Below are 27,242 nucleotides of genomic sequence, written 5' to 3' on the forward strand. Positions count from 1 at the left end.
TTGATGACAATACAAAAAAAATATAGGAATTCTATGCTAATGGAAGCAAGAGCTTAGAGGAAATGTTTCACCCTTTATCTAGAAAGCCTGTGATTGTCACTTCATTCCCACACTGGTTCTGCCTTTAAGAAACATTTTTAAATTCCAGCTGAAGGTCTAGGAACCAAGGATCTATTGTAATCACTTTGAGCAGAGCCACCATGGGCAAAACATAGCTTAAGGAAAAATAACAATAATTGGGTTTTAAGGAGTAGTCAACAAGCCTTGGAAGGGTAGACCATGAGTTCGCCACTACAGAGAGTTACTTTAAGTTTCAAAAGCAAGAGAATGATGAAAGGGAAAAATATTACAGTACACAGAAAGCTTGTGAGTGCCTGCTGAACCAGTCTTTGGGAAGCCTTCCAATGCCTGCATATGAAAAGTGTTGTATACCACTATCTAATTATTATAAGCTCCATAAATCATCATCCACTTAAGGAGCTCATGTTTCTGCCAAGTTAAATTACTTCAGAACTGGTAGATAACATTCACTGTTTCAACTCCGATTCACTCTTGACTAGATCTGTTTTGATTCGAAAAAAAGGGCAAAAGACACTGTCAGTTTGGGAGAAGAATCTGAACGGAATATGGATTTTTATTGCAAAATTTTATTCCAGTAAAACATACAAGCTTTAATAGTAGTGAGTACCTTTATAGAGTGAGAATCAAAATACCAAATACTTTTTAAATAAAGAAGAATACTAGATCAGTTTTTTCACTAGCATCAGGCAAAGAGATAAAATGTGAGAGAGCTGACACAAAATACTGGAAAATAACAAACGTTCTTTGCCATCTTTGCATATAAACTTTCTTTCCCAAACTGTTAAGTACAACTCAGTAAGTGCTAGCAATTACTTTTTTTTCCCTAAACCTTTTCTGGGTCTTTTTTCGTGTGCATCTAGGCTTTTCTTCTCTTGCTTTGCTTGCAGCACTGGTTCATGAGCTTCCGACTCTTCTTGTTTTCTGCGCTCAGCCTCTAGCAGCTTCCTTCTGTATGCTTCCCGAATGCTGTGAATTCTGCCTCGTGTTTCATCTAAGGACGCCTAGCCAAAACCAAACCCCCCAACACATGAACCTTGATTTCATCACAAGCAACTGCACCCTTCCTGTTATGTTTTACTTTGTCACTCTGTAAGTACAGGGAGGACATCTCTCCTTTTCTTTTTACAGGTATTTTTATTTATTTGTCACAGTGACACAGCTATATGTCAGTCTCTTCACCATAAAGAAGGAGAGAAGGTTAACGAAAGTCCTTTTTAAATTGCTGGCATAATAAGCTAATTGAGTGAAAGGAGGATAGGCAACAGGCTAGTTACCCATCTGGGTCTAGTCCCTCTTCAGTTCCTGGCTTGCTTTTTTGTCTTAAACAGGTCTCTTGAAATCTAGTTTTCAGAAATTCAAAATGGCTTAGGAGCTTTAATCTTTTAAGAGACTAAAGGAGCCTAAATCACACAAGACCTTCAACAAGACTTAGGGCAAACTGGACTTGGACACTTCTGAAAACTTTTTCTTTTACATTTCCATCCTGGAAAATGGGGATACCTTTACACAGTCCTCTGTGGTCAGCAGATGAAAAAACTGTAAAAGTGCTAACCAGCACAGTATGCATGTTCACAAGTAACTCTCATTTTATATTCACACTGTGAAACACTTTAATGGACATTCTTTCTAGAAAGACCTGAGGATCTTAATAAAAATTTGCCCTTCTAATGTATGGTATGTTAGGCATCCAAAATCCTAGCAACATCTGGTTGGACACCTGGACATGCATTCTTGTTAGGATCAATCAGTCACTGGTAGAGAGCTATAGCACCCTGTAGACTTGTAGTTAAGTAATATAAATTGGCTGTCTGGAAAGTTAAGAAGATGTTTTCAAGTGATTTCTGTAAATAGGTTGGTTTGATGTAAAATTATGTATACTGTCTCTTAACCAGTTTTAAGAGCTCTGAATAGTCGCCAGCTGATTGCTTGGGGCTATTTTATCACTGCTGTGTAACAAAGCATTTTGTTGTTCCTGTTGACACTCAAGGGTTAAGCCAATTTTGTGAAGATATTTATACCAATTTTATGTGCAATGCTGAGTTAATCCTAACAATGGATCCTACACTAATGCTACCAAATCTATGATTTATAGACATGATTTTTTAATGGATTAATAATACCAATTTTTTGTTTGCTGGTGTCATGTATATTCCAGGAAAACCTTCTCTACCTTTGCAGTAAGGCACATTAGGAGCAACTTGCCCTCCTATGTAAATTATCTTGTTCTTTATTACTTTCCAAAAAGCCATGTACCTGTACAATTTATAACCAAAAAAAAATCCAAACCAGAGATGCTTTATCTAATATGCATCTGGTCATATATGTCAAATGCTTAATTTATTCTCACTTATAACTATCCTTTATGGTAATATTCTTAAAAGTTTTTTGCAAAGAGCTAGGTCAAGAAAAGACTAAGACCATCATATTAAGGATGTTCTACAGTACTATTTTCTTTTCCTAGAACCTTTAGTTTTAACCTTTGCCCAAAAGAAATTTCAAGCTTTTTCACTGTTTCTAATTATTGATAGTGAATACAAAAGTCTTGAGAATGGTTGATCAAGATATTCATATTAGTAGCGCATATCACAGTAATAGTTACCAGAAAGTAATCTTGAAAACTTACCTGCAGATTCTCATACATTTCAAGTATATTTTGCTTCAATAAAGCTCTGGCATTTTGTTCTTTTTCTCTTTGTTTGAAAGCCAACTCTCGAAGTTCCCTAAAATGATTGATTTTTTCTGCTTTACGTATCTCTTGCTGTTGAATGATAGACTCATTTCTTAGCACAGACTCAGGCATGGTTTTTCTGAAGGAAATACAAAGATATTTTTCTCATTTCAAATATAATTTTGGGGATGTATATTTTACGTTACACTTATAGTCATACATTTGGCATATATACTTCAATGTCACCATTGTATGTTTAGATAAGGTTAAGGAGTCACTTTTCCTCTGCTTATATATATCACCAATAAGTAAGTACATTCCTAAGGCCAGGTCTTCTCATACTTGAATGTCTATTTAAAAAAATATTTGTAAAATCATGCCTATCTTTGAACATATGAAAAACTCATAGATGTGACACTTATTTTTAATTTGCAAGAAGTATTTCCAGAAGTTTTTGGTATTTTAATTCAGCATTGGGGCAAATGTTGGGTTTTTTGGTTTGTTGGGTTTTTTTTTTTCCTGTTGGCATAATGGAAACTAAGTGTATAATATATTTTTATAATTTGACTTAAATGACTAGTGTATAAGTCAATGAGTTGGAGGCAAATGAAATGCCTGTGGAAGATATTTTTCCATATTTTCTATTGTTTTAATGTTATTCACTTCAATATAACACCAGTTTCCTTTTCAATTTAAAATTAAATTTGAGGATTTTTTTTCAGCATGTTCTAAGGTCTTACTGAAAATCAATTTGCTGTATAAATGCCACATTGAATACAAATGGATTTAAGCACGAACTGGGTTCTAGCTGCAGCACAGCAAACGTGCAGATGCATGTATATTAGCTAGGTAAGTTCATATTAGCACATGTAATAAAGAATATAGTTCTTTTGAATAAAGAAATAATATAATTATTTCAGCTAATAACTATTATTATGAACTGAACTGCATTTTTAAAATATATTATTTGAATCTAGCATCACATCCTGACAAACTTGATATGTGCTTCTTTCAAGATGACCACTGAAATGGTCATCTTTGCCTGCACATGCATTTTCTTCAAGTTTTTACATCACATACTCATTACTTGCAGTGCAGTGACTCGGCATCTTTGATGTGTTATGATTAGGAAAGGACGTAAATTATAACTGAATGTAGGAAAACACAGATTTTAAAAAACATCCATACCAGGAAAATCAAAGCTGAAAACTGTATCTTGATCTACCTCTACACTTTTGCGTTCACTACTCAGTGATTTTGTGTACACAACATAAAGGACAGGTAAAACATGGCTGAGGATTTTCACGGCAACTTCTAACAAGCATGTGACAGAATAGTAGCTTACTTCAGTGGCATGTGAAGGATAAACCCTAAATTCACACCTACTATACTGCATCCAATTACAGATAGGATACAAATGCATAAAAATTATATTGCATTTACTGATTTCTGTATATGAAAATCCTTAGCTAGTTGTTCATTTTGGTGTTTCACTGGGACTTAAGTTTTCCTGCTGTTTACCTCATATAAGGACTAAGGTCTATAGGCTCCCATTTTTTTTGCTGCTTTTGTAAGCTTGAGTCAGTAGCTTCTTGTGATGCTTTCTTTCCTGCGGTAAAAGAATCTACAACAGAACAAATTAAACCAGTTATGCAGTTTTGCTAGGAGGTTCCATCTAAATTCTTGCATAGTTTTTTCTTCTTTTGGCTTAGCAGAGTACATTATTAAGTGAGAGTATGGGTTGGAAAGGATATAATATTTCTGCCTTTTTATTTCCAACACTCATGATAGAATCAAAAATGCTGCAAAAACCCACGCATGCTAGACTGAAATTAATATATGTATTTTAGCTAAATCCACAATACTCAAGAAGGTTTGTAAATCTAAGCAAGAATGTTCAATTTAAATTGCCTAAAGAATATAAGAACAACCTCTAAGCAGCAAGGAATCACATTCTTTTATTAAAAATAAATCTACCAAAATATGATTGTTCAGTCCTGGCTGTAGTTAAAAAAAAAATTAATGATGTGCACTTTTGGGCAAAGATTTACTTTGGGAAGTACTGGTCTGTAGAAGAAAGGTCCCATGACAACTTAAAATTCTCATTCAGAAGTCTTGAATTTTTTTAATCACATGTATAGTAACCATATTATGCTTTAATGTACCATTCAATATAATGATGTATCTGATATTAAGCACGCCACTATGCTGAGCTGCCTTGTGATTATTCCAATGCTTCCTTCTTTTGGTTCACCTGGATGGGCTAAAAATCCCTGTAAAATTTTATGAGATTTAACATTGACTGGGGTAGTTTGTTTCCATAAATCCTCTCTTATTACTCTACTTATAGTACCAATCAATTAAAACATTTAAAAAATGTTACTTGAATTTTCTCACTGGAAATAGGAGTTTTCTGAGCATTAAAAAAATGTACTGTCTCTATATTTTCTGTCTATACATAGACAAATATACCAGCCTTCTCTGTTGGTCTAGAAGGGTGTCATGGATTTTGGAAGTGCCTTAGACACTGCCCATCAGGAAAGTTTTCTCCAGAACATAAAAATTCTCATTAAGATACTGAACGTTACAGAAATGGTCAAGCACATTATTGCCTATTGCTGCAGTCTATGGAACTGAACCATAACAACTTAAAGTCATTGGGGTGTCACCTCTGTACTTCATGAGACTTTGTATTAGACTCCAAATGCTTAGTTTAGAACAAAGCTCTTGGCAGACAACCATTACTTTTGAAATCCCAAGCCAGTAACTTAGAGAAAATAATATTTTTTCAAGTTCCTTTGGAATGCAAGAAATAACTAATGACGTCTTTGTCTAAAGCATAAGGTGAGGACTACTTCTGCTTTAAGTTCTGAAACATTCCTGGGAGGATTACTCACCTGACTGGAAAAATACTAATCTTAACAAGTTATGTACTGATCACAGATTCTACTTCCATGCAGATGAGCCATGACCAGATGTTGTCACAATCAGATGGGTATTTTACTTCCCTTTCTGTGATGGCCTGGTCTCAGCAGTATTTGCAGAAGAAAAAACCCAACAAACAGCCTTACATCCTTGCACTCAGTTCAAATTTTCAGGAGTCCAGTAATTGCCAGGGAATACAAATGAAGAATACATAGAAGTTGTAACCCTAAATAAAATTAGACAATACTTATGGAAGCTGCCAGGAAGCTGATGCTACTCAGTATGCAGTTTTTGACAGCTTACTTCCAGAGCACTGTCCACGAACAGTTTCCATGAACATTAACATAAAGAAAATGTGTATTAGAAGTATTACTGTCTGTCTTACATGTTATTTCAGCTGCTAAACAATTTTTAAAAATTTCAACACTAATGACCTCTGGTAACTAACTTGGAGTAGAGGGACTATTTTCCACTGAACTTCCAAAAAATTCAGGTTAATTCAGGGTTAGAATTCTACTACAGAAGGACTGCCTGCAGTTTGCTTAAGGGTAACTTGGCAGCCTCCAAGAGCCATGAGGCTGTATCTGTGTCTGAAAACAGAGCAATGCAACAACTAAAACTAGAGCAGATAGAGACCAAGCACGACACCTTTTGGTGCATTTGGGCACCTTTATCAGGGCTGCTCTATCCATTTACTACTAGTATTTAATGCAGAAGTCTTTTCTAAGATGCTGATGATGAACCAAAGACACGCTTGACAAAGTTACGCCCTTACCTCTTTCTCCTGAAGTAGGTGTTAAAGTGGCAGTCTCAGTCCCAGCTACGGGCTCCTCTGAGTATCTGTCAGCATACTTATTAATAAACCGCATGCGTTCCTGAAAAGCCTAGAGATCAAAGTTTTAATCCAGGTAAGAAAACTTCTACTGTATACTTTAAATGCCAAAGAATTTTTAAAAGTAGGAATCTATAAGTAGTCAATAAGACAGTAAATCTTCAAATCCAGTGCATGTGAGAGACGATGTTATTTTATATTACTGGTGAGTGTATTTCCCTGGTTTGATCTATGAAACTGCACCTCTAACAAAAGGAATACCATTAGTGAGACATTGGGGAGAAAAAAAGATAAACACAAAAGGACCACATTTCATGTCAGAGTCATATTCAAGCCAGCTCTCCAACAGATATTTTTTTTCTGAAATAATATCAACGTTAAACATCCAATTTTTCTAGGAATATTTTGGAACCATTATTTGTTTAGTTTTAATGTGCTGTGTAGAGGAGAACTAAATTAGCATCAGTACTTACAGTTAATCTTTAATTTCTATCAAGTGTGTCTTGAGTATATGAGTAAGAACCCCTAAGTAAACCTTTTTGAGATGGTCGTTCACTAAAATAAAATGTAGGCAGTACACTTTGAATGGTTTCACTCCGCTCGATGCATACTGGCTATATTTAGTACATATCCCAGATGAGAAAACAGTGCTGTCAATAACAAACCTAATGCCAGAGTGCAGTGTGTAACTCTGCCTGGGGCTGGAATCAGAAAAGATGCTAGGGTTCCTTCCCATTGAATCAGTCCCAAGATGTCACACTAAAGATCATCATGCAATGAAACGCTGGAAAATCACTTATCTCTGGGCAGTATAAAATTATCTTTGGATTTGAAAATAGAAACAAACAACCGAAAACCTGAAAAGCAAGGTTCCCTCATAGCTGAATGTATGGTCAGAATACGTACAGCTACTGCACCTCCTTAGGGAAATACTGCTTCCTCCTAGGAGCTTCTATAGCATGGTGATTTAAATTTCCTTCTGAGAAAGGGGAGCTATGGGTGCAAACACTTTCAAGTGCAATTACCTTTGATGACAAAACCTGGCATCACCACTTCTGCCTGTCCTTTCAGAAGGTGACTTTGGCTCACTGGGCTTTCTCTTAAGGGCTCATTGCCAGAATGAACAAAGCCAAAGTTCAGGCTGGAGCCAGGCACCTAATTCCCAGAGTCAAAGGGCATGTGACCCCTGGAACAGGCAGGCGTTGGGGCAGGGTGACCAGGAAGAAAGGAGAAAGGAAAATTCCTTAGTCTGCATAGCAGAACCCCAATTTAGACCTTCTTTTTTTAGCATATCACATGCAGTTGCTGCAATTTGCTTAACGATAGCTGTTTTAGGAAAATGTCACAGACCTAAAGGGCTTTTAAAATGGAAACCTTTAGTTGTAATTTAGTTGATTTTCTGATGGAAAAAGGCAACAGTGATAGAACCAGCATGCTAAAGAGACTCTACACATCAAAGGGGATGCATTTCCAGCTCATCTTTAGGAGGCTGTACTTGCATTTTCAGTCTCAGCACAGCCAATTAAAGCTGCAGAGTAATGTATCTCTTCTTAAATCAGAATTTAATAAAGTAGTGTCAGGAAAAAAATTGGGGTTTGGATACACTGAAGAGAACTGAGAAGATCTGAAAGTGTAACTGGGAAGAGCCATGTCTGAGGTTCATTTCTGAAAGGTACTACAAAAAAGGCAAAATGCTTCTGAGCTTGGGTTTCTCTCAATGGCCAGTGGTGGTGGTGACTGGGACTGACTGTACAGGCAAGTTTAAAGACTGCATTTTGTTCTTTTATTTTCCTTTTTTTGGTAACGATGCTTCCAATTCTCAATCAGCAGTGTAACTTTTTGCTTTGCTAGAAAGAACCTGTATTATTTTTCCATCTTAAGCATACGTCATGTCAAAAGAGCCCAGCTGCAGCTGATATCTGAATTAGTTGCTTCTCCAGAACAGTGAATTCATACAGCACAGTAGGTACAGGCTCGTGGGTAACCTGCAACCCAGAAGGAATTAGGGAATCCTGGCTGCAGGGGACAATTTGAGTGATGATATGGCCAGGTGCCAGTTCTTCAAGAGAAATCTTTTTGTCATGTTTGTAACAGTTTATTTCTCACTAGAATCTGTTCATGCTAAACATTAAACTTGTCACAAGTAGCAGTTCTGCAATTGTGTGGAGGTAGTGGGCTTTCTAAGGAGAAACTTTGTTTTGTAAAGCAGAATCTCAGTGATCTAGAGAAGTCTAAAGTTGATGATCTGGAATGCTGTCCAGAATTCATGTGCATAATCACTTTTGATTCTTGAAGCTGTGTTAAGATTTCCTGTCTTCCACATTGTGGTGAGGAGGACAACCATGTGAAGTCAGGTCCCTGTTGTGGCAACTGCTCTACCATAACAGCAGCTCCTGGAACTTGTGAAGAAACATTACGGCAAAGATTGCGCTCCGGTATTACCTTGATAGCTCTTCCTGGCTCTGCAGACTCCCATGCTTGTTTCATAGCTTTGATCTCATCTGCTCGCTGGGTGTCTTTCTTCACCTCCAGAACATCTGCCTGCCTCTGTTCACTAACTAGACGTAAAGTCCAGTATGGTTTGTTTGAAGCGGCTTGCTGAAAGTGAAGTATTATAAAGACAATGTATTCACTGGTCTACATTTACTACCACTATTTAGGATGAAGTTATGTTTCTGTATCTTGATAATTTTCCCGACTGATACACATTATACATTCATACACACTGACATGGCATTACTACACAAACAGTGGCTGCCAAAGGAAAGGAAATTACTTTGCAACATCTAAAGCTCTTTGAGTTTTTATTTTTACATGCTTCTGCCAACTCCCATACAGCATGCTCCACACTCCCAGTTCTTCTGAACAGTCTGTCTGAACAGGAGTATTTTGTAGCGATTTTTCATGCAGTTGTCTTACCTCCCTGCCAAGCTTTTTTCTTTTCTTTCCCTCCTTCCCCTTCCTTTCTTCCACAAGCTTTTCTACTAGAAGTCTTATTGTATTCAATTAGGCTTTTTGTATAGAAATACATCTTGCTCTGTCTTATGAGGCATCAGGTTTTTTCCAGTTACTTCCCAAACTCTATACATACTTATCCAGAACTGTAGGGTACAACTAGTGCCTGAAATGTATGAGACTATTCTGCTGTCTGAGCAATGAATGAGACATTGTGCTGTATATACTTCTGAAAACCATACTATCTACAGAATCTTTAAGAACAAGATTTAGAAGTAGAGATAGGAGTTCAGCTTTTATTTGAGACTGAAGGTGGGCATCTTATCTGCAAGCAGTCCCACCTCAAAACTCGCATCTATTTTAGTGGCAGACCAAAGAACTCCCAAGAACCATCACCTCAGCATGCCTAGTGTACCCAGTCATTGGAGCTCAAGGCAGAAATCTGACACAGCCTGAAGCTTCATTGCATTTCTATGGCCAATAATCTCAACTGCAGCCACTCAGACTGCTCTGAAAGAAGGGTTAAAGCACTGTTCCAGAACTCTGTATAATTAGGTGTGGATACGAATCATAAGGAAGTTTGCTCTGCAGCAGGTTTAGTCAACAAAACAATTCAGTAGAGATTTCTTTATTAAAAACTCTATGCAGATGCCCACCCCTTGAACTACCTGCCATGAGGCAGCAAAATTCCCAGCAAAAGTAATACCATTAAATGAGGAGCTGCCAGTTTCTTCTTTGCCTTCCATTAATCTGTTCACAATCAATAGAGTTAATTATTCCTTTTAAGGCATACAGGCTGGCAGTAGCCTTTCTGTCAGCCACAGAACACTCAGATTATCCCACCACAGATGAGAAGAATTTGCAAGTAGGTACCAGTTTTTCTGCCATCGTACGTCTGCAAGTTAATGACAACTGTGACATATGAGACAGGAACTGACTGCTGCAGAAGGACCTATTGCATGTCCCTGGGAACTCATGAAAACCACTACCATGAGGGAATAATGGGATGTGAATATGGCAAATTCATGGAGTTTATTAAACCTTCAGCAGAGACAGAAGGTTTAATACAGTAGTTGCTTTACAGATAAACACGAAAGGAGCACATTGCATCTCTAAATACAGGATGCCTGTCTTTTACATGTGTCATTCAGTCTCTCTCAGTGTAAAGCTAAGAAGGTGGCAAAGCAGGCCATAGAGAAATGCAAAGGATACAGTAAAAGAGCTATTAATACTGATCTGCAGACCTGAAACAAACCCAATTTTTGGCTTTGTTCTCACCTGAGATTCAGGTGGAGATGCAAGATGTAGAAATGATCCTCTTTCTTTACTGGACCTCTCTTTTTCTGTCTTCTCAGATGCTTTATCTTTTGATTTTCTGGTTGGTTTAGGAATACTTGCAGACTTTTTTCCTTCAAAATAATTGGGCATTAGAGGAAAGCTATGCTCCGTATGCTTTTCCCCATATGCTATTCAGATGTAGTTATGATGTGTGATGAATTAGAGGATACCATTGTCATCCATTAATTTATTTCCCCATATAAAAGCCAGGTGGAATAACAGCACAAAACAGCCATACAGAGACACAAAGAAGAGTCAGTTAATTAGTGGACACTTTCAAGTACTACACTAATATTTATTGGTGGACCAAGAAAGAATATGGCAACAAAACAACTTTTAAAAACAGATTTATAAGGTGGACAGGCTTATCTGTCCTAAATAGCACTCTACCCTGGGCTTAACTGTGAGTTTGCCATGGTCCCTACACATCAAGTCACTGCACTGTTGCCTTGTGTATGGGTCAGTCCAAAGACTGCAAGGTACAGAATCACTGCCTGAGTCTTACTTCTCTTATATAGGCTCATACAATCTCTGTCAGTGTTATGCACCAGGCAGGTGAGAAGCTCAAAGCAGGTGAAGCCAATGTTCTCAGTGTCTCATATCCTTGTAAGCCTGAAAGTGTAAAGTGCAGAAGGGAAGATACACCCCATCAAAAATTCAAGGAAGTTAAGGCAAATAAAAATATCTGATATTTGCTGCATATTTAAGATCATTAAAAATTATCATTCAGAACTACCTAAGAACATTTTGGATTTGTTATTTTATCAGTACATACATACGCTATATGTCTGAATTAAAGATACTGAGAATTGACATTTGCAACACTTATTCTGCACTGTCTTAGTTGGTAGGAGCTGTTATGAAGACCATGCATGTCATATTCTCATTAGAATAAATTAATAAATAAAGCCTGTAATAGCATATAGCATTAATAGCATAAGGAATATGTCAACTGAAACAACTTGGAAAGGACCCACAACACTATGAGAAAGATTAAAGATGTGACTCTGAAATCTCTGTTTCTCTGTACTTAAAACATAAAAACAATTATTGAAAACCTAGATTTAGTCAGTACAATAAAACAGAGGATTTATCTTCGAAAAAAGAGGAAATGAGTGTTTTATAATGTGACAATAATAATAAGATACCTTTCACTCAATGCTATTCTTTTCTAATTTCTTTCCACTGATGACAATCACTGTGCTGCATGATTAATGAGCTTTGGATCAGATCTGCAATGTCATGGTTGAGGATATATGGATATATAAAATTGTAAATATTAAATATATAGAAACATATTTATAGCCAAGCATTGGAACAGGCTGCCCAGGGAAGTGGTTGAGTCACTATCCCTGGAGGCATTTGAAAGACGTGTAGATGTGGTGCATAGGGACATGGTTTAGTGGTGGACTTGAGAGTCCTGGGTTAACGGTTGGACTCAAAGATCTTTTCCAACCTAAATGATTCTATGATTCTAACCACACATACAAATACATATTATAAGATATATATGTGTAATACATCATACATTATAGATGTGTTTATGATTAAGTTCTATTTATTATTCTTATGTCCTCATGCTACTTAAAGAATGGACAACAGCACCAAAGTGCTAAGCTTAAATTGATTCAATGCTACCAAAGTATACATTAAAGAATGAAAGCAAAAATTAAAGTGGTCTCCACAAATATTGAAGATACTAAAACAGCTCCAGAGGAAATGCAAATATAAAATAAATAGTGATGACATTATTTGAAGTTATAATATCATTACCTAAATGGCTTTCCATTTAATTTCACATTATCATAACATATTAGCACCATGAATCAGGCTGGTGTACATGCATTATTCAGTGAATTACTAATTTTTAAATATTAATTATTTATTGTTTATACAAACACTCAGGAGACACTCAGTGTCTTTAGCTAAATTATATCAGACAAAGACTTCTATGTCATGAGATTACACCAGCTTTGTCTGGCTTCTATAAATATTGTACAGCTCAGAATTTTAACATTTTGATGCTCTGGACTTACTGCATACACTGAGAAGTTAATACATAACAAACAAGTGTATGAAACAAGGTGAGGCATTCTGCTTTAACTCCAGATAAGAAGGCTTAGGGCAGGATTCAGTTGAGCTCGCTTAGCTCATGGTATGGCAGTGCTGCCCGGGTTCCCCCAGCCCTCTTCCCTCCCTCAGCAGGGCAGGCAGTCTCCCTGGTTTTGGGATCATTCTCCAGATATTCCTTGGAGGGAGCATGGCTGCAGTTTGGCACTATAGCATGCAGCCCACTGTCTGTACGGGGGATGTGAGCAGTTCCTTGGGGCTTTTCCAAGGACAAAGTCAGGCAAATGCTTTGTATGGGATATGATAAGAAGAAAGGCAGGGAGATGATACAGAAAGCTCACAGCTTATGCATCAATCATCACAAACTCTCAGTGGCAGTTATTGTATGTGTGTGGCACCGAGAAAAGCTTGGGCATCACACCAATTGACAGTGATGACAAACAGCTGACAGCAACTCTTAAAATTAGATTCTCTACCACTTTGCAATTATTTCCGCCAAGATTCATTTAGTCTAATGCCAGAAGGGACCATAGTGATCATCCAGTCAGATGTCCTATCTATGACACCCTAAATAATTACCCTAAGTGATTCCTATCTGAAACTCATAACTCCAGATTGAGATACAATTCTATTTTTTAGGTAAGATAGACAGCTACTCCTGATTTATGAAATTAAAATTACAGAACATGTATCTTATTCATAGGTAAAATACAAAGGAGTCCTTTAAAGTTTTCTTTGAGAAGTTGCTATGCTCCCACTATCCAAAACAGGCTCTGAGCATTTAGTGGGATTACTCAGTAGTTGGCAGAAATGACTGTTACTTGCCCCATGACAGGCTTTCAGGTTTGGTTAGGAAATGACCAAGAAGTTCAGACGTTGCCTTTTGCTGTCTCTGACTGGACACTCAGAAAGATTCTCAACAGAAAGCAACATGACAAATCTTTCCGAAGCTGGGCTCATCCAGACGCTGAAGTAGCAGTAAAAAGACACCAGGATAGAACCAAACCACCAATATGGTGGCAGGAGTAGGGTGGGGGTAGAGCATGGCTTAGGGGTCTACAGGTCTTTAAACCCTAGCACCATCATATATCCTCAGTGACCTATTTTTTCACTGAACACCAGGCAAATGATTAATCACTACAGAAAGGCAAGGTGGGAAAGATATAACGAGAGGAGGAACTGAACATCCTGTTAAACTCCTTGTGAAATGCTGTGCTTCGCATGAAGAGAAAAAAATAGGAATATCCAAAGGATCATTGCCTCTCCTGCCTTTTCAAACCGACCTCTACTGCCTGGGTTGGGCACCCTACCTCCCACTGTTCTCCCAGTTGGATAGACAGCCTTCTCTTAGCAGCAGCTAACACTCTTGGTCAACTTAAGGCACTATACAAAATACATGCTGCAGGCAGCATTCAGTGCACTGGTGATTCAACTCTGGGTTGTGACAGTTGCACAACAAAACTGATCTTACTACAGGAAAAGTAAAACCAAAGAACTCAAAAAGACAGTAGCTGAAAACCATATGTAGAAAACAAATCTTAAAATAATTTTGTATGCACAGCCAAGCAACTTAAAATGGTATCAGCAGTTGCAAGACTGCCTGCTATTTTCCCCCTTTTTATACAAGAATTATTATCCAGACCTTATATTTTTTTACTATTTTTCCACTGAAGTCTTGCCCCATTAACAGTTCCCAATGGAAGGGGAAAAAGGAAAAAGAAGAGAGAAAAGAATGAAGACTGTATAAATAATGAACTATCTGGCACTTTCTAATTTCTGCATACTTGGGTTTTCCTGGTTAATGCCATTTTAATGTTTTGTGTGTGCAATGTGCTCTTTAATAAAACATTTATTGAGATTTCATATATAATAAATATGATTAAATATTAGTAATGAAAAAAAATTTTGCTAGCACAGTCCTTTTTACAAGTACTGCCAAACTGTAGTATTAGGGAAGAAAATTCTCCAGTTTACAGATGCTATGATAATTTTGTATTTTGTATTTGCTGTTTGTTATTATTTTTTTTCTGCAAAAATGTTCTTAAAATTACTTATAATATTGGTGAATAAGGAGAGTATAGTAGTATGGGTTTTCATTTAAAGGCAGACTAGTTTAAAAGACTTTAGTAAATGCTAATCCAAAGCCAAAATATGCTTTTGCCATGATAAACTAGCTTTAATACAAAACTAACTCCAGATGGCACTGTTGTCTTACATGAAGAAGTGATACCTGAAACGGTGAAAATTTGTGGCAGGAATTTTCCACCTGGCTTGCTGCAGCTTTCTTGAAAATCACATGGTGAGAGGATGCCTTTTTGATTACATACCAACACTGCTATTACATGAATTGTGTGTTTGACAACTGCTGCTGCCAGCTTTAAATGGTAAAGCTCAGCTTTTAAATTGCTTTAAGACTAGTTCACAATCAAAAAAAGATTCACAGATTAAATGTTTTTCCCAAAATACTTAACTATAGTAAGAATTCCAGATAAATATTGCTGTTAATAGGCATACATAAAATAAATGCCAATTAGTAAATATCATAAGTGTTGGTGTTTAAACTTTATGATATATTTTGTTTTTAAACTGGGCAATCTGTTGGTATCCTTGTATAAACAGAAACACCCAGTTAATATGAACTGTGAAATGTATTTGGGTTACTTTGAAAGTCAGCAATTGTGAGAGGACACAAAAAACACCATATTTAAAAAGAATCCTAAGAGCAAAGTCCTCATTATCCTTGACTGCAGCTTGAATATGGTTGACTGCAAATGAGCTGAAGCATCAGTCAGGGTGGAGAAGGGGAGCTATGAACTGGAATACTGCTACCTTGAATGAAGCATGAGAATATTGCTGATGTTGACAAGCTTCAGTAATAACAGCTGAGAACTAGTGAAGAAACTCAGAGATCAAGTGACCCCCTTTGACCTTCAGTTTTACAGACTATGGTATAGCACGACTGGTGTGTTAAGTGTAAGCTGTTACTACACAGCTGACTCAGGAGGGTAAGGCAATGTCACAGGATGTCTGTTGTAAGAAGCAGTCTATCAGTAAAGGGAAAAGGAGGGGAATAAACAGAGTCACCTAGGAAGAAACGATGATTTTGTAAAGAATGCAACAAACTAAAAGCAGGTGAAATCCGGACTAAAAAAGCTGTGTACAGGCCTGTAAGGCTACATGAGATAGCTCTTTAAATATTACTGAAATTGGATAGGGACTATAGTAAATCAACAAGATACGTCTTCGTAAAAGTTGTGTAACACTAGCTGAGAAACGACTGCAAAAATCTCAAATGTTACACTCATCTTAAAAATAAGAAATGAAAAAATATATGTCAGCAATTACTGCTGCTGAACCTGAATACAGTCTAAGGTATTAGAATTTTTTTTAAAAAATACGACCAGACATTTAAAAAGAAATATGTAACCAAAGTAAGAAGTGAGAAATACCACTAATAAATAAAGATCAACTCTTCCTAAGAAAATGTAAGGGTATTAGCAAGTGTGTGTATATATATATATATATATGAAGAAGGATAATGCAAATGATTTAACCTTAGCTCGTATTTTAAAAATTGAGTTCTAGAACTTTTATATTAATTATATGGGAAATGTGAATTGTGGTGGTGGAATGAATGGTGGAAAGTAATATTTTAGGCTCTGTAGAAATCTAGGGGTGAGAGCACAGGGGAGTCAGTTGAATGTGTGTGCGCATGTGTGTGTGTGTGATGATCTGCACCAGCAGCTGGAGTAAGGCTGCAGCCTCAGGAGCTCATGTGGGATCCAGGGGCCAGCAACTGGGTAGACTAGGTGTCTAACTCCAGCTGCTGGAAGGAACCACCCTAGATATATAGTCTCTCTAAAGGACTTCCAGTCTGAGTGCTCTGAGCATTTGTCTGTGATCTGTGTAGCTGGCAATGAATGTATGTATATACGTAGTGTGTGTGTGTTCTGTGTGCGTGTTCCTGCTGGGGCTGTATCTTCAGCCTTGCCTCTCTTGGGCTGCTGGATCCAGCATGATAAATTTTCCTCTAACATAATTAAGATCTAAATCGTTCTGTGTCAGCCCCAGGGACAAAAGGAGAAGCAAGATGAGACATTTATCTAATTTCTAAGGATACTGACTAGTATTCTAACTGCTTTTAATATGTGTTGGGGTTTATTTCTGTCCCTTAACAAGAAATGCTAAGAGAATATGGAGAAAAAAAAGAAAAACTGCTGTAATTTCTCTGTCCCCATTCCGTCTTGAATACACAGCTTATCCTTGGGACCTTTCCTAGTCTGGCCTCCTGCCTAAATTCTCCTAGCAGTACAGAAGTAATACACATCCAATAAGAGGCCTTTCCCCCCCTCTTGTCAGTGCATTTTCTTAAATTACCAGCACACGTTTCTCTAGTTTCAGTAGAAACTTCTGTGTTTGGATGTACTTTGTCTGGGCACTGTGCCTTTATGTTATACTCCATCGGTCTCTGACTGTAGAAGCAGTTATACTACAGCTGTTCCAGATCCCTACCTAAAGCTAAGCCCTATGAAGCTCAGGTGAGTTTTGTAAAGTATTCTCTGACTTCTCTGTAATTTAGAAACTAAAGGTATACAGTCATGCAATCAAATCTCATTTCTATGAACAACACAACAAAGAGCTTTTTTGCTCAATTATTGCACTCAAGCCATGAATAAAAGAGAAAAATGTCATATGGTCTTGGCTTGTAGCAATGTCACCCTTTTTTAAAATCAAATGATGCATTTGACTGAATACACACTTAGATTGACGTACCTTTGATATAATTTTTCTCCATTTCTTTCAGTTCCTGAACAAACAGAGACTGACTCTCAGTAAGTGGCCAACTATTATACAACACCAATGCTTGTATGATATACTTGTGAGACTGTGAAAGAAAATGCAGTATGTTAACATGCTGAAGGCTTAACAATTATAGTAACCGTTCAAAAGTCCTGTAGGTTAGTAAACTGCCAGCTATTGAGCTCAGCAAACAAAACACATTGTTAAATTTACAAGCTTACACCATTAAAGTATTCACAAGAAGCTTTAAAAATTAGCATTAATTCCACAGATTTTATTTTCATTTCTGTGAAACGAAACAATTACTCATGTGTTTATCAAGTAAAACTAAATTGGGATATACAACAAGGAGCTACATTCCTGTAAGATTTCCATGTAACTTTCCTATGTATGTCCTGTACTAAAACAAAGACTTTTGTCTTTGAATTTAAGACCTACTAAAGGGCTTTGAGCCCTAATAAAAGTACTCAATAATGTCTTAATTTGAGGTAGAGGTGACAGGGTCCATGGGTTATTTGAAACATTTTCTACACTGAACAGGAAATTACTCTCTTTAAAAATGGTTTTCCAAGTTCTAAAGCCAGTTCCATATCAAAGGAACAACTGTGGAATTTATTTCTCAATAACCTTTTTTTTCTCTTTCTTTGAATATTTTGTTGCAATTTAAATCGGTTATCAGGAAAAATCACAGTACAGAAACACTTGGAGACAGAGAATCAAGAATTATTTTAGAAAAGAAATGTTATTTTTCTAAGACAAATAATACCAGGTGAAGTCAAGAAAAATCCACATTTTTGACATCTGTCTCCGAGAAACTCTGCTCAAGTAGCAGCTAGTGTGTGTGTTACTAAAGCTTTCACCTGACTGGCAACAGGTCTATTAAAACTGTTAGAGGTGGCCTTCTCTTACATCATATTTCAAAGAAAACTCACATTGAAGCGTCAGAAGTTTAATTTCATTACTAGTTGGTTTTGGCCCTTAGCTGAAAATTATACTTGAATTGGACCTGGCAAATGAAGAATATCTAAAGACTGAATATACCTTCATTTGAAAACCAAAATGACTCCTCCTTACTTATTCATATACATACATGATCCTTTCTCCATAGCTTCATTCAGAAGCTATCAACAACCTTAATTTTGGATTCCTTGTTCTTCCTTCAGAATATTAGTTTTCCACATGTACTAAAAGAATTACCAGTACCCCTTCATCGTTTAGGGTGTGGGGGTTTTTTTTGTTTTGGTTTGGGTTTTTGTTTTGTTTTCCCAAACCCCAATGACTTGGAATCTCTTACTTGTTGTGGACTTACATCATTACTCTGAAAGTCTTCCAAGAGGCAAGATTCATCTTTTAATATAGATGGACCTTCCTGTACAAGTCCTGGCTTGAAAGGAGTTTTGGTGTCCTTTGAAGATGAAATATGACCTTTTTTTTTTGATCCTCCAGTTTCCGATTCCTTCTTCATTCTACTTCGAATAATCTGGGTTTTGGTTGCTGCAAGATGATAAAAAAAAGTCAGTGTTAATTTCCAGAAATTCTATGAATTATTGTCATGGGGTAAACAGATGCCCCCAGAAATCGAGAAAGAATTACTATAGTCAATTTTCTCATGCTGTATTATGATCACAAGGTTCTAATTAAAATTATGCTTATTCCAAATAATATCCTGCTTTCACTCTACATGCAAATCACAAATCTCTTCAAAGTAAATGAAAAATTTGAAAGACTATATATATATAACTGTTGCTGTTTATAAAGCATATAATTTTTCCCCCCAAAACCTACACTTCTTTCCTACACTAACCACCCCAGCACGATCCTACTTACATGATACAAACAGCCTCGTACTCTGTATGGTGGGGTGTCTGTGTAGCTAATCTAATTTAATAAATTTGGTATACCTGCAGAAGGGAGGGAGAGGTGCGTTGGCCACAGTTCTGGCAACTCCCACCCTTCCAGAAGCCTCTTCTGTCAGTCTGACACAAAGATCACAGCTGATTGAGGTTTAGGAAAAGGCAGTCTTGAAAGGAGCTATAGAACTATTTGCGGTCTATCATTTATAAAGTTATATCATTGTCTCCTAAGGAAGGTATTACTGTGGAAAAACTGTGAAACCATGTATGTGCTAAGGAAGGGCTGTCACAGAAGTATTAATCCAGAAAATAAACTTGCGTTCATTTCTAATGATAGATTCACTGAAATCTATGATATTACATTGCCTGAACATCTGCAGAAAGAGAATTCTGAAAGGGAACATCTTGTAGAAAACTGACTAAGGAAAAAATAACACCTCTGGGGAAGCAGCTTCACCTGTGTTACACTAACAACAGCTGGACCATCAACTGGGAAAGGGACATCTTTTTGACTTCACTGAGGACAGAAGGCTTTACTCTTCCCAAGGTTTATCGTAGAAACAAAGGATGATACTGTATTGTTGCAACACTTCAAAAGAAAAACGTACAGGGTTTTATGTGTGTTGACAAAACATCCAGGTGAGTTCTCAGGAGCTGACAGGACTATTAGATCAGATTCAGCAAAAATTACTGGTGGTGTGTCAGTGTATAAGCGCCAAATAAAAGGTTAAGTGTGCCACTAGATACTCAAAGGGAATCAGGAGCTATTATCACTTATGGAAGTCAAAGGCCACAGATTACTTGCTATCACATCTTTCCTCTGCATAAGGCAGTGCTTCCTTTTTCCTAAGAAAATCAGTAGAAGTCAGGAAATTAAAACAAGCCCTTGCAGAGATGCTTTCTTCAAGATGTCTCAAATTCCTAATCATAAGCTATGAGCTGCTCTTTTGCATGACATTCACGATCTGTAGTACCCGAGCTGTCCCTCTTGCTGGCCCTGTGGTAAGGAGGTCTGTGAGAGAAACGTGAAGGAAGACAACAACACTTGGTTTCTTCTAACCCATTTTTTAAGAGTGATGCAACTCCACAGGTGGTTTTTTGTACAAGATATGCCTAAGCAAGCCTGTGTCTGCAGAGTACTTCCTCACTCAAATACAGCCTGCTGAGCTTTCCAGGTATTAGTCAGCTTCCCATGCGGTGGAGGTGAGAGGAGACGTAACTCGCAGTGGTTAGATTATCAAATCTTTCATCAGAGGGAACCAAAATCATGAAGCTTTCACTCAACGGAAGTACATACGGATGAAGAAGAAACATTATCCAGACCAGAATCTAACATGTTCTTTTACATCTGTGTGAAAAACCTCCTGCAAAAAACCAATTTAGATTCTAAATGGAAGAATAACTATCAAGGTAGGTGGGTTTCAAGGGAGGCTGTATTCCTTAGGCTATCATTATCTTTCATGAACGCCTCAAAATCCTCTTTTTTCTTTCCTAAACCCGAAGAGCTTAAGTATTGAAAAATTCTATAGTGGTTTGCCCAGAGGATGATCCTGACATGAAGATACCTCAGCTCAGAATCTGGTGGAATCTGGTCCATAAAGCTCATTCTGCTTTCCTTGCTGGAAAGATTACTTGGAAGTTCCCCAAAATGCCTACACACCCAAAAAAACCAGTTCTAGCAATTGTCACCAGGTGGTGCTGTGACACCAAATTTGTTTTCTTGCTACATGCATCTACATTCAGCCCTGGCTTTCCTAAGCAAAGCTCTGGCTAGAAGGAGCTCCTGCCTACCTTGGTTCCAGGTTCAAACAAATATCCGAAGCATCAAAGATTGATATTCTGAGACTGGAATGTATCAGGCTTATACTATGGAAAATAAAAGGATTATGAGCGTTCGCTTGCCTATCTGTGCTTACCAGGACTGCTGTGCTTGTATCAACAAAATGAGTTGTGCTTGCAACGTGTCAATATGCAAGTCCTTTACTGGCAAGTGAATGTTCATTTGATATATCTCAGAAGCGGTAAATATAATCAAAATCAATTGGTTTAATGTAGTTTTTGAGCTATAACATACATTTATAAAACAGCTGTGACTGGAGATGAATTAACAGTTTGTGGGTGTGAAAAGGGGACAATGTTTTATTGGTTTTGCACAATAACATCACTTAATAGTACTTCTGGCAATACACTAATCAATTCTATGTTAGGCAGAATGTGTGATTCTGAATAGGTCTCAAATGTGAGGACTGTCTTGCTTAATGAACAAGTTTGGTGCTGGTGGTATAGCAGTGGTTTCTGCTTATTCTTACTCTGTGAAAACACACTTTTTTAAAGAATAACCAGATACTGACAGTAGGAATGTCGTTGTACTGAGTATCCATTGTACAAACTCCCACCTGAACTTGGCATTAGTATTTATGGAGGTTTCTACATTGTTACTGTACAGCTATAATTTCCTAACACTTTTGACAATAGCAGAAAAACATGCTTTGACAATTCCATAAATTGCACCTACAAACTCTCAGCAGGGTGGGTAATATAATACTGTCATACTGCTTACGCTCAGTACATTTCATAATCTTTTCACTTAGCGTGAATGCTCTGAAAGATTTGGAACACATACAAAATGTTGTATTTTTGATATACAGCATGCATATATATAGGAAAAGAACTTCAATGTTAAGGCCACTTGGCCTAGTATTGTAAAAATAACAGTAATAGTGAAAAAACCCAACAAATAGTGACAGCTTCAGAGTCATTCCTTCCAAATGACAGCTCTCTATGCAAGCATATACACTTAAATGACATCAGAATATTCATTTCACCTTCAAATACAGTCTAAAATCAACACTTTTTAATAGGCTCTAGTGCTGAATAGGAACCTGACATGATGACCTTTCTATTTTCCATCAGGTTAATATAACAGATATTACCATTGACTGAATCATAACGGATTTGTGAGGATATTTTTTTTAGTTCTTCTCACCTACGCCCCCTGCTAGTCTGGCAAAGACAAAACGTCCCTCTTTGCTATTCTGCCCCACGCTCTCCCTTCCAGCGTCTGTTGAAACCCATTTCTTTTCTCTTTCACCTGATTGTGCCTTTTAACTTATCTCCATCTTCAGACTGTGATCTTTGTCAAAAAGACAGTCTCCTGAAAGGAAGTTTCTCCTTCACTTTACCGAGGGTAACTTGGTGATTTATTTCAAGTATTGTGATGCTGACTCTAATCTGTATTACCGCCTTCCTGCTTCTATTTCCACCAGTCTACTATTATGTTTAACAATCCATTCCCACATTCCAAAAACAGTAACCAAAAATAGCTACTGATTATCTTGGTAACTCAGACAGAATCATGACCGCTTCTCCATGACTTCCTTTAAAACCACAACATTGTGATCTGATGAGTTACACTTCAAGAGCATGGTCTCCATAGGATTTAATTTTACATTTCTAGTAATAACAAGGTGCAGTTGAGACAGAAATCAAGATGTTTCATAGATATGATTAAAGTAGTTATTCTTCCCACGCATCACTGGAAATTTAGACAAAACATTTTTCTAAAGGATCACATCAGAAAACTACACAGTTCAAAAGAGTGGAGGTAAATACATGAAATATGATGCTATTTTGGGCTTCAGTGAAGCAATAATCCAGTATTTGAACAAGTTGTCTTCTCCTCAGGTTCTGAGTATGGTCAAACAGGCAGAAACTGATTTACAGACGATTTATTGTCTAAAAGTCTTCATAAAAGGACTGAAGACTAGTATCTTACAACACTGATGTACAGTGATGTCCCTGGAGAGTACACTAGCTGACTTGTTTGCTTATAAACAACTGCTTTATTTAAGCAAACTTGTAGTGCTTATGAATAAAATAATTTTCAAAATGAAACCCACAGATAAAACGAAAAATTCAAAATAGTATATGATCTTACAAATACTACGGAAATAGCTTGATTAAGAAGTGAAGCATAATGAAAATAGGGAAACAAATGAAGATTAGGAATGACATTACGATGGCACAGCAGTAGCACCTGAATTCTATTACATATAAGTAGCGTAGCAGAAGCAGGTAGATGATACTTCATTTTTGTTAAAAATTACCTGAGCACTATGGGGGCAATTATTGAAAATATGTCTAAGAATTATATACCTTATTGAGCTGTATTTATCGTTTCTGAACAGTAAAATTAAACAGCACTTCATATATCAATCAACTGGCCAATAATACTTTCAGATGACAAAATTTTCATTCCAGTTTTGTTTTAGCTTCTTTAGTAGCCTGGTCGCAATTTTATCAAACGATAAAAATACCAGTGGCAAACAGCTAATACTGTCTGATGGTAGCTCTTGAGTACTGGAAGTGAAACATGACAGAAGACGTCTGGATAACCTCACTCTGCTCTCTAGAGTGTCCAGGAAACCCCCTTGCTACATCAAAAGGGGATGATGGCAGAGCACTGCTGCCATCTCAAGCTGAAGACTCTATTAAATCTGGTTGTAAATTAATACCACCATAGCTGGACAGCATATCCCAAGGAAACTGGATTATTTGTGTATGATTAAGACCAAAAAAATCCCACATAAGCCTTAGCCACTAACTGGTATCACAGGATCATGGGAGGCTGAATGGTCCTGGCAGAGGCTGGAAGACACTTCTGGAGATCATTTAGTTCAATCCCATTGCTAAAGGCAGGGTCAGCAGGGTTGCTCACAGCCATATCCCATTGGGTTTGTTCTTATCGCCAAGGATGAAGACTCCAAAACCTCTCTGGCCAATCTGTTCCAGTGTTTGACACCCTGACAGTAAAAATGAAACAAGAAAAAAAAACCAACCCAAACATCACCCCCTGCTCCCCAATCACCCTTACTAATGCTTGAATTGTATTTCCTATATTTCAGTTTGTGCCCGTTGCCTCTTGTCTTGTAACTGGGTACCACTGAAAAGAGTTTGGCTTCATTTTCTCTACCTCCTTGCCACTTCTCCCAGTATTTGGATGCTGCCAGGCTCAGACATACAGTAGATTCTGAATGTTCGTTTGCTGGACTACAGAGAGTCAGTTTTAACTGATGTCAGCTGGATTTTTGTAAGGTACAATCATTGGTTTCAAAGTACTTTGAGAAGATACATGAATCTTAGCACACTCATGAAAGGTGACCTTTAAATACACACTGATTCTCACCTTTAACAAGAGCTAAGCTGACAAGACTGCAATGTAATGATGAATGAAAAAAACCCCACCAAACAACACAAACCACCTAAACCCCAAAGCTTTGAGCAAATAAACTTTGATTCAAATGTTCAGGCAAAAATGAGTCTTTGCTGTAACTTTCAAATAAATTTGTCTCAAAGGAAATTTTGTTTAAATTCAAGTGTTCCCATAATGTGTAACTTTTTCGCAGTATTTCAGTTGCCATATAAAGAACTGTCAACAGTATAACAGTATATTGGTCATTTATGCCTTTTATGCCAGCTTTGCAAGTCTGGGGCAAGTAGGTAGCTCTTCCCTCAGTGTCTTCTATTCCCATGAATATCCTTGTGAAGCTATAGCAGAGGTAGAGTAAAAAATGTGGAGTTTTTATTACGGATAAATATTGTATCTTTTATTCAAGAGCTTTGCTTTGTACTCTGGGGCTCGTATATTGGATGAGGAGACAATGAAACCTGTACTTCTGCTAAAAGGAGTGATGCTCAGGATGGTGCATTTAAACCATAAGAGTAAGTGTAATCTGTGAATTATCTACCACGTTTCACAGTCTGGACATTAGTTTCCTAACACCCAAAATTCTTCGAATTTTAAGATCAAACAAATAAAGGCAAGATCTTGAAAATAAAACATATTTCAATTGTCAAGGACAAAGCAAACATATGAATAAAAATTTTCAGAACTGAGAAGCTATTTCAATTATCCACAAAACTCTCTACTCTGTTATAAAACAAGACCAAAAGGCAGAGGAAGACGACAAGGCTGGACACCTTATTTTAATCAATCCTCTTGGTACCTTTCCTCATTGCTGAGGACCAAGAACTCCTGTCCATTGCTCAAAAATGTAGCTGATTTCAGTCAACCACAAAGAAATTAGGGATTCATAGGAAAAGTAGGAAAAAAATATTTTCTCCGATTACCTAAAGTTACTGTAAGAATACATATTTCTCAGTGAATAAAATTATAAATCAGAATACAATACTTACAGTGGGAACTCAAAAGTGTTTCATTACTCAAGAAATTAAAAGCAGGGATGACTGCATGGCCCTTTCCAGTGACACTCACAATTTCTTCCTCTTTATCCAGGACTTGTAGTTTAATAAACACTTCCGATTTAGATGTTTGCACCTGCACTGTAGTGATATGTGATGCTGTGACTTTTACTGAATACCTAAAGAAGAAGAAAAAAATTACAGCAATATAACCAACTATACCAGATCATTCTTTTTTTTTTTGGAAAAGTACCTAAACATTGTGCTGATTGGAAGCAAAGACTTACAATTGAGTTTATAGTCAACTGTCACCATGCAATCTGGTGGGCTAAGCTTCCTGTAGTGAACTTGTGCAGTGAATCTGTGATCAAAATAGGTACTGCTGCAAAAAAAGCGGTGGTCTTCCCATTTGTTTTTTTCACTGCCTTATCTAATGTCCAGATATACATTTTCCCTCCTGCTATATTAGTATTTGTTGAAAAACAAGGTTGGCCAGGTTAGGGGACTGTTTCAATTAAAAGGTAACTGAAGGAAAAAAAAAAAAAGAACGATTTGCTTTCAAAAGGTAGAGCTACCTCCTTTGACAGCAGCTGCTACTCCAGTCAATTTAAAAGACCATGGGATTAAAATACTAGAATTAGAGTTTTAGGATGAAATTTAACTAATAGTTTTGTTATGACTCATAACTTTATGTATTACTTGCTTTTTGTCCATAAATTCCAATCGTTAGACTAATCTCACCAAGCAAGCAAATAACACACAAAACCTCCATCACCCTGACTTCAGCACATTCGGAGCCAAAAATATATCAATACTTTAAAATAAAAATTTTAAAATATTGGCAACAAAGGGGTGAAAAAGAAAAAAAACTCATCAAGAAAGAGAGTTTACAGAATTCCAGTGCACTCCTTATATTTCCATTATATGCTTTCTTCACGTATTGAAACTGATTCTTCTTGTTGAATAGACCTCTAGCTCAAGAATAAGTCATTTATTTGAAATATTGATATAAACTGTCAGGAATCAAGGCAAAATGTTCTAGAATTAACCTTCAAAATATATACATGTAATTAGGTCTAAGCCCGGGGCTGTTTTAGTGCAGTGTATAGCCCTTTCTGTAAAAACTTAAGTACAGTGATTTAGTCAGGGTCAGTTCTGAACTTCAAACTCAGCCAGAATAAACTGATTTTAATAATAAACTTTAATAAACTAGGAAAGGATTAGTAAAAATGAAATAATCATGTGTTTATTAAATATGTTCTCCTGAAAGAATCAGCATGCTAAAAAAAGTATATAAATTTTTCTGCCAACACGGCAAGATGGAAATTGGTCTATCAGAAAAGTCTGTTGTATTTCTGTATTATTTAAAGATTTATCTGAATAGCTGTAAAAAATACATCAAACTATGTCTCCTCCCCACCTGCAAAATCTTGATTTAAATACTTATTTAATCCCCAAAAGTACTATGGAATAGATTTCAAGATCAAGCTCACAGAAATGCAAAATACTGTTATAATGA

At 36.9% G+C, this 27,242-nt stretch overlaps 1 protein-coding gene across 1 annotated transcript in view; it reads right to left on the reverse strand.

The window, feature by feature from the left end:
* Nucleotides 1-627: 627 nt before the first annotated feature.
* Nucleotides 628-27,242, reverse strand: part of ADGB (androglobin) — a 118,226-nt gene continuing 91,611 nt past the window's right edge. Inside the window, exons 27-35 of the mRNA XM_055810583.1 lie at nt 25,718-25,902; nt 18,979-19,163; nt 17,643-17,754; nt 10,740-10,927; nt 8,949-9,104; nt 6,450-6,558; nt 4,271-4,373; nt 2,705-2,888; nt 628-1,082 (exon numbers count right to left, since the gene is read on the reverse strand). Of these exons, the coding sequence (XP_055666558.1) occupies nt 891-1,082; nt 2,705-2,888; nt 4,271-4,373; nt 6,450-6,558; nt 8,949-9,104; nt 10,740-10,927; nt 17,643-17,754; nt 18,979-19,163; nt 25,718-25,902 (1,414 nt within the window). The 3' untranslated portion in view covers nt 628-890. The remainder of the gene's footprint in view (nt 1,083-2,704; nt 2,889-4,270; nt 4,374-6,449; nt 6,559-8,948; nt 9,105-10,739; nt 10,928-17,642; nt 17,755-18,978; nt 19,164-25,717; nt 25,903-27,242) is intronic.

This window comes from Falco peregrinus, chromosome 7 (assembly GCF_023634155.1).
Source record: "Falco peregrinus isolate bFalPer1 chromosome 7, bFalPer1.pri, whole genome shotgun sequence".
Taxonomy (NCBI): Eukaryota; Metazoa; Chordata; class Aves; order Falconiformes; family Falconidae; genus Falco; species Falco peregrinus.